The following is a 12,967-nucleotide window of genomic DNA, read 5'->3' on the forward strand; positions in this document are numbered from 1 at the left end:
GTGAAAGTGAAGTCACTCAGTCATGTCCGACTCTTAGCGACCCCATGGACTGCAGCCTACCAGGCTCCTCCATCCATGGGATTTTCCAGGCAAGAGTACTGGAGTGGGGTGCCATTGCCTTCTCTGAGAGTTAGTACTATTATGTAAATGAATAATCAAAGTAATTCAATATTTGCTGTAAAAATAAATTATTATAAATAAGAGAAAAAATCACCTTAAGTAAATTGAGTTTTTCAAGATATTTATTCATCACCTCTAGTTTGTCTAATTTTGTTGTGCAATTTTTATATCACTTTTTTCCTCCAGTTTTGTTGTGATATAATTGACATAACAGCACTGTGTAAGCTTAAGTTGTACAGAATAACGATTCAACTTACATATATTAGGAAATGACTGTCACAATAAGCTTAGTGAACATCTATCAGCTTATATATGTATAAAATTAATTAGAAAAAAAATCCTGAGATGAGAAATCAGGAAGTTATTCTCCTGACAATTTCCGTGTATAACATACAGCAGCATTAATTAAATTTATGATGTATATTGCATCCTGGTATTTATCTTATAACTGGACATTTGAACCTACTAACTACCTTCCTTCTATTGCCCCTTCCCCAATCCCATGCTTCTGGTAACCAAAAATCTGATCTGTTTTTCTATGAATTTCTATAATTTTTTTTTGTTTTGAAGTATAATTGACCTACAACACTATGTTAGTTTCTGTTAGACCACATAGTGATTTGATATTTCTATACATTTCAAAGTGATCATCATGATAGATGTAGTTACAACATATAAAGATATTACATAGTCATTCCCCACACTGTACTTGGCAAAATGCATACAAATATATGTAAAATATATGATTATCTTAAGTTGCGGATCTCTTAAGTGCAAATGCATTTTAAGAACCTTGTGTTTTTACTCCTCCCACCACACTTAGTGTTTTTGATATCATATTTTAAGTCTTCTTGTTTTGTGTATCCCTTAACTACTTATTATGAGTATACTTGATTGTACTGCTTTTGTCTTTTAACCTTTCTTCTAGCCTTATACCTTGCTGATTTACTAGCACTGTGGTATATTTCTCTTCACCAATGAGATTTTTCCTTTTGTAATTTTCACGTTTCCAGTTTTGACCTTTTCTTTCTCACTTAAAGAAGTTCCCTTAACATTTCTGTATACGTGGTTTGGTGGCTCCAATCTCCTTTAGCTTCTGCTTGCTTGCAAAATTTTTTATCTCACCATCAAATCTGAATGTGAACCTTTCTGTATAGAGTATTCTTGGAGGTAGGTTTTTCCTTTCATCATTTTAAATATGTCAAGTTACTCCATTCTGGCCTTTACAGTTTCTTCTGAAAAACCAACTGTTGTCTTAAGGGAGTTTCCTTGTACATAACTTGTTTCTTTTCCCTTGCTGCTTTAAAATTTTTTTTCTTTATCTTCATTTTTTTCCATTTAATTGCAATGTGTCTTGATGTGGTCCTTTTTGAATTGTTTGAGATTGTCTCTGCTTCCTACAACTGGATGCTTGTTTCCCTTTGCAGGTTAGTTATTATATCTTCAAATATGTTATTTGCCCCTTTCTCCCTCTTCTTCAGGTCCCCTATAATACTAATGTAGTGTGCTTGATGCTGTCATGCAGGTCTCTTAAGCTGCCCTCATTTCTTTTTATTCTTTTTTATTTCTTTTCAGCTTCAGTGTTTTCTAGTACTTTATCTTTTTACTCACTGACCTGTTTCTCTACATTATCTAATATACTGTTTTTTCCTTCTAGTGTATTTTTCATGTCAATTTTTATATTCTTCATCTCTATTTGGTGGTGCTTCATATTTTCTCTTTGTTAAAAATTTCTAACTTCTCACTCTGTTCATCCATTCTTCCTCCAAGTTCTTTGAAAATCTTTACAACCATAATAATTGAACTCTCCATCAGGTAGATTGCCTGCTTCCATTTCACTTAGTTCTTTTTTCTGGAGTTTTATATTGTTGTTCCACTTGACCATATTCTTCTATCACCTTACGACACCTTACTTTCTGTTGTATTTTATGTATTTTATAGTTTGGTTGCATTGCTTGATCTTGGAGAAGAGACCTTTTGTAGGAGACATCCTGTGCATCCAAGCAGTGTAAACTCCTCTGGTTACTTCATTTTTACAAAGCAGACAAGCCAGGGTCTTGTCATTAGCTACTGGGGTGCCCCTATTTGGGCTGCATGCATCCTTCTGTTATGGGTTTGAGGCAGCAGAGAGATGGGTCCCGGGCTGAGCAGTTGAAGTCTGTCCCCTGTGGACCAATAATCCAAGATAAAGATGATACAGGGGCAGAGAGGAGCTGAGTTCTGCTCAGATAAAGAGACCACATATTTTTCATTCTTGAGGTCAAGGAGACCTTTTCAATTACACATGTGCAGAAAGTCTTCTTAGGGGTCAAAAAGAGAGGGAATGCCCCCCCATAATAGGTAGTATAAACCTTCCTACAGGCCTCTGAGATGGAATCCATCCTAGCTAAGTGATGCATGCATACAGAGGGGAAGATTGTGAGTTATACCAGAAAAGACTCAGAGCCAGGCAGAGGAATATCAGCCAGATGAAATTTGGAAAGAAATGATCCACGGAGTGATTTAGGCTACCACGAATCACAACTCTCTCTCTGAACCTACCCATGTGTGTCTGTTCACACGTACTCTTCTTTTTTCTCCTAATAAACACTTCAATTGTTTCACTAATTTCTGTCTCTTTGTTGAAATTCATTTTTACAAAGCTAACAAGCCAGGGCCTTTTCACTTGCTACTGGCCCTTGCAGTCTAATAGCCTGGACTCAGTACTCTCACTACCTAGACCTGGTTTAATATCTGGTTAGGGAATTGACCCCATGAACAGTATGAAAAGGCAAAATGATAGGATACTGAAAGAGAAACTCCCCAGGTCAGTAGGTGCCCAATATGCTACTGGAGATCAGTGGAGAAATAACTCCAGAAAGAATGAAGGGATAGAGCCAAAGCAAAAAGAATACCCAGCTGTGTGATGTGACTGGTGATAGAAGCAAGGTCCAATGCTGCAAAAAGCAATATTGCATAGGAACCTGGAATGTCAGGTCCATGAATCAAGGCAAATTGGAAGTGGTCAAACAAGAGATGGCAAGACTGAATGTCGACATTCTAGGAATCAGCAAACTGATATGGACTGGAATGGGTGAATTTAACTCAGATGACCATTATACCTACTACTGAGGCAGGAATCCCTCAGAAGAAATGGAGTGGCCATCATGGTCAATAAAAGAGTCCAAAATGCAGTACTTGGATGCAATCTCAAAAACGACAGAATGATCTCTGTTCGTTTCCAAGGCAAACCATTCAGTATCACAGTAATCCAAGTCTATGCCCCAACCAGTAATGCAGAAGAAGCTGAAGTTGAACGGTTCTATGAAGACCTACAAGACCTTTTAGAACTAACACCCAAAAAAGGTGTCCTTTTCATTATAGGGGACTGGAATGCAAAAGTAGGAAGTCAAGAAACACCTGGAGTAACAGGCAAATTTGGCCTTGGAATACGGAATGAAACAGGGCAAAGACTAATAGAGTTTTGCCAAGAAAATGCACTGGTCATAACAAACACCCTCTTCCAACAACATGAGAGAAGACTCTATATATGGACATCACCAGATGGTCAACACCGAAATCAGATTGATTATATTCTTTGCAGCCAAAGATGGAGAAGCTCTATTCAGTCAGCAAAAACAAGACCAGGAGCTGACTGTGGCTCAGACCATGAACTCCTTATTGCCAAATTCAGACTGAAATTGAAGAAAGTAGGGAAAATCACTAGACCATTCAGGTATGACCTAAATCAAATCCCTTATGATTATACAGTGGAAGTGAGAAATAGATTTAAGGGCCTAGATCTGATAGATAGAGTGCCCGATGAACCATGGAATGAGGTTCGTGACATTGTACAGGAGACAGGGATTCAGACCATTCCCAAGGAAAAGAAATGCAAAAAAGCAAAATGGCTGTCTGGGGAGGCCTTACAAATAGCTGTGAAAAGAAGAGAAGCGAAAAGCAAAGGAGAAAAGGAAAGATATAAACATCTGAATGCAGAGTTCCAAAGAATAGCAAGAAGAGATAAGAAAGCCTTCTTCAGTGATCAATGCAAAGAAATAGAGGAAAACAACAGAATGGGAAAGACTAAGGATCTCTTCAAGAAAATCAGAGATACGAAAGGAACATTTCATGCAAAGATGGGCTCGATAAAGGACAGAAATGGTATGGACCTAACAGAAGCAGAAGATATTAAGAAGAAATGGCAATAATACACAGAAGAACTGTACAAAAAAGATCTTCATGACCCAGATAATCACGATGGTGTGATCACTGACCTAGAGCCAGACATCCTGGAATGTGAAGTCAAGTGGGGCTTAGAAAGCATCACTACAAACAAAGCTAGTGGAGGTGATGGAATTCCAGTGGAGCTATTTCAAATCCTGAAAGATGATACTGTGAAACTGCTGCACTCAATATGCCAGCAAATTTGGAAAACTCAGCAGTGGCCACAGAACTGGAAAAGGTCAGTTTTCATTCCAATTCCAAAGAAAGGCAATGCCAAAGAATGCTCAAACTACCGCACAATTGCACTCATCTCACATGCTAGTAAAGTAATGCTCAAAATTCTACAAGCCAGCCTTCAGCAATATGTGAACCGTGAACTTCCAGATGTTCAAGCTGGTTTTAGAAAAGGCAGAGGAACCAGAGATCAAATTGCCAACATCTGATGGATCATGGAAAAAGCAAGAGAGTTCCAGAAAAGCATCTATTTCTGCTTTATTGACTATGCCAAAGCCTTTCACTGTGTGGATCACAACAAACTGTGGAAAATTCTGAAAGAAATGGGAATACCAGACCACCTGATCTGCCTCTTGAGAAATTTGTATGCAGGTCAGGAAGCAACAGTTAGAACTGGACATGGAACAACAGACTGGTTGCAAATAGAAAAAGGAGTTCGTCAAGGCTGTATATTGTCACCCTGTTTATTTAACTTATATGCAGAGTACATGTTGAGAAACGCTGGACTGGAAGAAACACAAGCTGGAATCAAGATTGCTGGGAGAAATATCAATAACCTCAGATATGCAGATGACACCACCCTTATGGCAGAAAGTGAAGAGGAACTCAAAAGCCTCCTGATGAAAGTGAAAGTGGAGAGTGAAAAAGTTGGCTTAAAACTCAACATTCAGAAAACAAAAATCATGGCATCTGGTCCCATCACTTCATGGGAAATAGCTGGGGAAACAGTGGAAATAGTGTCAGACTTTATTTTGGGGGGCTCCAAAATCACTACAGATGGTGACTGCAGCCATGAAATTGAAAGATGCTTACTCCTTGGGAGGAAAGTTATGACCAACCTAGATAGCATATTCAAAAGCAGAGACATTACTTTGCCAACAAAGGTTCGTCTAGTCAAGGCTATGTTTTTTCCTGTGGTCATGTATGAATATGAGAGTTGGACTGTGAAGAAGGCTGAGTGCCAAAGAATTGATGCCTTTGAACTGTGGTGTTGGAGAAGACTCTTGAGAGTCCCTTGGACTGCGAGGAGATCCAACCAGTCCATTCTGAAGGAGATCAGCCCTGGGATTTCTTTGGAAGAAATGATGCTGAAGCTGAAACTCCAGTACTTTGGCCACCTCATGCGAAGAGTTGACTCATTGGAAAAGCCTCTGGTGCTGAGAGAGATTGGGGGCAAAAGGAGAAGGGGATGACAGAGGATGAGATGGCTGGATGGCATCACTGACTCAATGGATGTGAGTCTCAGTGAACTCCGGAAGCTGGTGATGGACAGGGAGTCCTGGCGTGCTGCGATTCATGGCATCGCAAAGAGTCAGACAGGACTAAGCGACTGATCTGATCTGATCTAGGGAATTGACATCCTGCTTCAAGCCACTGCCTGCTAAATTTCCCTGAGATCTGATTGACTACTATAAGCCATTGGCTCCTCTGAAAGTAATGCCTACTTGCCTTTGAAGTCAGTGCTCTGAGGGATTCTCTTCTCAGCACAGAATACCTAGGCCAAGGAGTCCAGGATTGGGCTCAAACCTTTCAGTCTTTGGGAACCACCTCTGCTAATTGGCCTACTTGGGGATATGAGTCTTGACTGTATTCCTTTTCCATCCTTCCTATCTATCTAATTGTAGTTCCTTCTTTATATCTTTAGGTGTAGATCTTTACAGCCTGTCTCTGCTTGTTCTCATCAATAATTACTCTGTAAATAGGGTCTATTTTAGTGTGCCTAAGGAAAAAGGTGAGCTGGGGTCTTTCTACTCTTCTGTCTGAGCCACACTGCCATTGTATTCTCTTATAATCTTTTTATCTCTATAAATCCATTAGTAATCTCCCTAGGATCATTTTAATTTTAATTTTTTGCATCAACTCTCTTTTTTCTCTTTTCCAGTTTAGCTAAATGTTTGATAATTTTGCTGACTTTTTTAAAGTACTGGCTTTTTATTTTTTTGATTTTCCTTGTTTTATTTTTAACCTATTTTTTTGTTTATCTCTGATTTAATAATCATTACTTCTTTGCTTTGGCTACATGTTGGTCCTGCTAGCCTTCTTTTTATAGTTCTTTAAAGTATAATCTTAGGTTGCTTGTTTTAGATCTTTCCTCTGTTTCAATGTAGTCACATAAAGCTATAAGGACTTCCCTGATGGCTCAATAGTAAAGAATCTGCCTGTCAATGCAGTAGATATGGGTTCAATCCTTGAATTGGGAAGATACCCTGGAGTAGGAAACAGCAACCCACTCCAGTATTCTTGCCTGAAAAATCCCACGAACAGAGGGGCTTAGTGGGCTATAGTCCATGGGGTTCCAAAAGAGTCGAACACTACTTAATTACTAAAATTCAAATTCAATAATTAAAATTTTTTCTATGGCCTTGCTTTCTCACCATATATTTTTTGTCTCTTGTGTTTTCATTCATTTAAAAAGATATTTTCTAATTACTCTCATGCCTTATTCCTTGACCTATTGATCAATAGCAGAAAATAGCTCCGCTTCTTTATAGATTAATCCTCTTTCTTTTACTGTTGTCATAATTTATATATTTATGCATTGTGTTCCTAATTACATAATTGTTTTTAAACATTTATATAATAAATTTTTGAGATTTTTAAAAGTTAGATATACAGCCAGAACTACAAAAATACTAACTTTTATAATTGAATTTACTGCACAATTTATTTCACATCACTGCAGATCTTTATTTCTTCATATAGTTTTGTGTTACTGTTTAGCAGACTTTTATTACTACCAGAAAGTTTTCCTTTTGCATTTTTTACAGGGAAAATCTAGTGTTAATGATGTTCCTCAACTTTTGCTTTTCTGGGAATGTTCTAATTTGTACTTCAATTTTGAGGACCTTTTCATCATATAAAATTCTGTTAACAATTTTGTCTTTCAACACTTTGAATTTAACAACTTACTGTCTTTCCAAGGTTTCTGATGAGAAATTGGCTGATCACTGTATTAAAGATACCATATATGTAATGTATTCTTTCTTCCTAGCTACTTTCAATATTTACTCATTATCTTTGGCTTTCAAGAAGTTGATTATAATATGTCTTAATGTAGGTTGCTTTGAGTTTATCCTACTGGAAATTCATTAAGCGTCTTGGAGGTATGGATTCATTCATGCTAACCTGCTTCAGTAATGTCTGAATCTTTGTGACCCAATAGACTATAGCCTGCCAAGCTCTTCTGTCCATGGGATTCTCCAGGCAAGACTACTGGAGCAGGTTTAGTGCCCTCCTCCAGGGGATCTTCCTGATCCAGGGATCGAGCTCACAGCTCTTAAGTCTCCTGCATTGGCAGGCAAGTTCTTTACCACTAGCACCATCTGGGAAGCTCCGTATAGATTCATACCTTTATTAAATTGGGGCTATTTTAAGCCATTATTTATTTTAGTATGCTATCTGCTGATTTCTCTCTTTCTGGAACTCCCACAGTATATATGCTAATTCACAGGATGGATCCTCACAACTTATAGACTTTGTTCATTTTTCTTCTTTTTTTTCTTTTTCTGTTCCTCAAACTTGATAATTTCAATTATTCTTTATTAACATTTGCCACCTCTTCTTAATATCCTTTACTTCTGTTAGGTCCATACAATTTCTGGCCTTTATTGAGCCCATCTTTGCATGAAATGTTCCCTTGGTATCTCTAATTTTCTTGAAGAGATCTCTAGTCTTTCCCATTCTATTGTTTTCCTCTATTTCTTTGCATTGATCACTGAGGAAGGCTTTCTTATCTCTTCTTGCTATTCTTTGGAACTCTGAATTCAAATGGGTGTATCTCTCCTTTTCTCCTTTACTTTTGGCTTCTTTTCTTTTCACAGCTATTTCTAAGGCCTCCTCAGACAGCCATTTTGCTTTTTTGCATTTATTTTTCTTGGGGATGGCCTTGCTCCCAGTCTCCTATACAATGTCACGAACCTCCATCCATTTTTCATCAGGCAGTCTGTCTATCAGATCTAGTCCCTTAAATCTATTTCACACTTCAATTGTATCAGTTCAGTTCGGTTCAGTCGCTCACTCGTGTCCGACTCTTTGCGAATCCATGAATTGCAGCACGCCAGGCCTCCCTGTCCATCACCAACTCCCGGAGTTCATTCAGACTCACGTCCATCGAGTCAGTGATGCCATCAAATGTATAATCATTAGGAATTTGATTTAGGTCATACCTGAATGGTCTAGTGGTTTCCCATACTTTCTTTTTTTTTTTTTCTCCCCTCCCCTACTTTCTTCAAATTAAGTCTGAATTTGGCAATGAGGAGTTCATGATCTGAGCCACAGTCAGCTCTCAGTCTTGTTTTTGCTGACTGTATAGAGCTTCTCATTGGTGAAGGAAATGCCAACCCACCCCAGTATTCTTGCCTGGAGAATCCCAGGGACGGGGGAGCCTGGTGGGCTGCTGTCTATGGGGTTGCACAGAGTTGGACACAACTGAAGCGACTTTGCAGCAACAGCATAGAGCTTCTCCATATTTGGCTGCAAAGAATATAAGCAATCTGATTTCAGTGTTGACCATCTGGTGATGTCCATGTGCAGAGACTTCTCTTGTGTTGTTGGAAGAAGGTGTTTGCTATGACCAGTGTGTTATCTTGGCAGAACTCTATTAGCTTTTGCCCTGCTTCATTCTGTACTCCAAGGTCAAATTTGCCTGTTAGTCCAGGTGTTTCTTGACTTCCTACTTTTGCATTCCAGTCCCCAGTTAACATTTGCATTCCAGACATCCTGGAATGTGAAGTCAAGTGGGCCTTAGGAAGCATCACTACTAACAAAGCTAGTGGAGGTGATGGAATTCCAGTGGAGCTATTTCAAATCCTGAAAGATGATGCTGTGAAAGTGCTGCACTCAGTATGCCAGCAAATTTGGAAAACTCAGCAGTGGCCACAGGACTGGAAAAGGTCAGTTTTCACTCCAATCCCTAAGAAAGGCAATGCCAATGAATGCTCAAACTACCACACAATTGCACTCATCTCACATGCTAGTAAAGTAATGCTCAAAATTCTCCAAGCCAGGCTTCAACAATACGTTGACCATGAACTTCCAGATGTTCAAGTTGGTTTTAGAAAAGACAGAGGAACCAGATATCAAATTGCCAACATCTGCTGGATCATGGAAAAAGGAAGAGAGAAGAGAGTTCCAGAAAAATATCTATTTCTGCTTTGTTGACTATGCCAAAGCCTCTGACTGTGTGGATCACAATAAACTGTGGAAAATTCTTCAAGAGATGGGAATATCAGACCACCTGACCTGTCTCTTGAGACACCTGTATCCAGGTCAGGAAGGAACATTTAAACCTGGATACGGAACAACAGACTGGTTCCAAATAGGAAAAGGAGTATGTCAAGGCTGTATATTGTCACCCTGCTTATTTAACTTATACGCAGAGTACATCATGAGAAATGCTCAGCTGTATGAAGCCCAAGCTGGAGTCAAGATTCCTGGGAGAAATATCAATAATCTCAGATATGTAGATGACACCACCCTTATGGCAAAAAGTGAAGAACTAAAAAGCCTCTTGATGAAAGTAAAAGAGGAGAGAAAAAAGTTGGCTTAAAGCTCAACATTCAGAAAACTAAGATCATGGCATCTGGTCCCAGCACTTCATGGTAAATAGATGGAGAAACAGTGGAAACAGTGGCAGACTTTATTTTGGGGGGCTCCAAAATCACTGCAGAGGGTGACTGCAGCCATGAAATTAAAAGACGCTTGCTCCCTGGAAGGAAAGTTATGACCAACCTAGACAGCAGATTAAAAAGCAGAGACATTATGTTGCCAACAAAGGTCCATCTAGTCAAAGCTATAGTGTTTCCAGTGGTCATGTATGGATGTAAGAATTGGACTATAAAGAAAGCTGAGCACTGAAGAATTGATGCTTTTGAACTGTGGTGTTGGAGAAGACTCTTGAGAGTCCCTTGGACTGCAAGGAGATCCAACCAGTCCATCCTAAAGGAAATCAGTCCTGAGTGTTCATTGGAAGGACTGATGTTGAAGCTGAAACTCCAGTACTTTGGCTACCTGATGCGAGGAGCAAACTCATTTGAAAAGACCGTGATGCTGGGAAAGATGAAGGCAGGAAGAGAAGGGGATAACAGAGGATGAGATGGTTGGATGGCATCACCAACTCAATGGACATGAGTTTGAGTAAACTCCAGGAGTTGGTGATGGACAGGGAGGCCTGGCGTGCTGCAGTCCATGGGGTTGCAAAGAGTCGGACACAACTGAGCAACTGAACTGAACTGAGCTGAACATTTGCTGATGCTTTTTCTTCATGTCTGATTTAGACCCCCTTCCGTGGATTTTTCACTTTAGTTATTGTAACTGTTAGCTCTATAATTTCTTTTTGATTCTTTTAAAAAATAATTTCTTTCTCATTGCCAGTATTTCCTTTTGTCTCTGTATCATTTTCTTCTCTTTATCATTGTCTTCCTTTGTTTCTTTGTCCATCTTTAGGACGTTTTTAAAGTATTTGTTTCTAGTAATTCCAAAATCTAGCATCCCTCAGAAATTGTTTTTCTCAATTTATTTTATTCCTTTTTTCCCCTTCATTCCTTTGATTGGGCTATACTTTCATCTAACTTTCTACGTATTGTGATATTGGTTGAGATGTGTACACTGGATTTTTAAACACGATTCTAACTCTGGAAATCTGATTCGCCCCTTTGATAGAGTTTGCTTTGTATATTTGTTTGTTTGACTGTTGAAGCATTTTTCTTTGCCAGGAAACAGCCTAAGGTTAAAGCTTTAGGCCTTCTAGATATTTTATGAACCATTATCTTTTCATGGACCTGCACATAGCTTTCTAAATTCCACTGTGTGAGGTTGTTTTTCGATGGCCTAATTCAGTGACTTGCTCCCAAGCAGACAAAAATGAGAAATTGAAAAAAATAAGCTTATCCTTTAAAGTTCCTGGAAATTGCATCTTCTAATGAAGGTTGAAATGACTGTGGCCAACTTTTGTGCCTCACCTCAATTATCACAGGCAGGAGTCAGCGATTAAATTGCAGACACACAGTATTTGGAGGTTAAAGTCTACTGCCTCTCATGGTGCCACAAATTACACCAGGAATACAGGCATGTTGGCTAATGTAAGGCTGGGTGATTTCCACCCAGCCTTTCCACTGTGAGTTGCAAGTACTTAGAGTCCAGAGTTCAAATATGATTACTTCAGATAGCTTTTGCTGGAACAATTTTGTTTATGCAGAGAGAGAGGTCTTGGTGCTTCAGATTCTGCCCTGGTTTAACCCCTAAGCATTGTATATTTTAATACAATTCAATATTCTTGTGAAGATCCTTTTTTACATTAAATATTTAGAAGGTACTGCTTCCACAAAACAATTTTTGAAAGTAATTTGGCTATGAATACAATAATTATTGTGAGCATTTGTAACTTAACATTACAGGTAATTCTCTGTTTTCACTAAAGCTAGGGGGAAAAATGTCTTTGGGAGTTTAAGAAGAACATTATTCAGTTATAACCTAGAACAGTATCAATAAAAAGTATAATTTAGGGTAACATCATAGAGTGAACTACATAAATCTTTATTGTTTTAATATTATTAAAGTCTTCAATTATGTAAATAGAAGAATCATTGCTTAGGAGTATTCCAAGAATCTATGCTGTTACTTCAAGGGTCAACCAGGTCCTGATTGACCCAAATCCATTAATTATAAGGAAATATAGTCCCAAGGCATCCTGTGAATCAAGACTATAATTTAAAATATTATAGTCTTTAAAATGTTTAAATAAATATTTTAAAATATTCAAAATAAATATCTAAAATAAATATTATTTTATTCTCAATCATGGCAGTTGTAACTTGTGTATATGCCTCATATTAAGATAAAACAATACAAACAACAAAATAATGTTAGATTACATGGAAAGTTTAAAATCTAGGCACAAAGTTTACTGGTTAACAGTAGTGAATGATTCAGTATTAGCTAATTGTTTAAAGAAAATTCTGCAATATGTTTTTCTGTTAGCAATGCCAGGATAGCAATTACATATGTTGCTTTCACAGTTAATACTTTTTTAATATCTCAGTTAAATTTACAATAACAGTACCAATAACTTATACATTTTAAAGCACAGTTTTTAATTAAAGAGTTTTTCCTAGATTCTAAAATAGCTGCCCCTCCCTCAAAAAATATAAATATCTGACCTTTTGTGGAATTTGGGCAAGGGCTGATGCAATCATTTTAGAGTTTTCTTCTGTGAGGTTTTTGACCATTGATCCCAGAGTAAACACCACGACTCCATTTTTTCCAGAACTTTGAACAAACTCTTCAAACTCCTGTGAAGAAAACAGTCTTTGTTATGTGAGAGTTTAGAGTTATGAGTCACACACTTTTCTCAGTGTGCCTGAACTAAGAATGATTCTATTTTTTCATGTTAACCATTTCAGAGTACAGA

At 38.0% G+C, this 12,967-nt stretch overlaps 1 protein-coding gene across 1 annotated transcript in view; it reads right to left on the bottom strand.

Moving 5' to 3' along the window:
• LOC102282379 (UDP-glucuronosyltransferase 2C1) overlaps positions 1 to 12,967 on the bottom strand; it is a 36,034-nt gene that overhangs the window by 8,731 nt on the left and 14,336 nt on the right. The window contains exon 3 of the mRNA XM_005902047.3: positions 12,717 to 12,848. Coding sequence (XP_005902109.1) covers positions 12,717 to 12,848 — 132 coding nt within the window. The remainder of the gene's footprint in view (positions 1 to 12,716; positions 12,849 to 12,967) is intronic.

This window comes from Bos mutus, chromosome 6, assembly GCF_027580195.1.
Source record: "Bos mutus isolate GX-2022 chromosome 6, NWIPB_WYAK_1.1, whole genome shotgun sequence".
In the NCBI taxonomy this organism is placed as follows: domain Eukaryota; kingdom Metazoa; phylum Chordata; class Mammalia; order Artiodactyla; family Bovidae; genus Bos; species Bos mutus.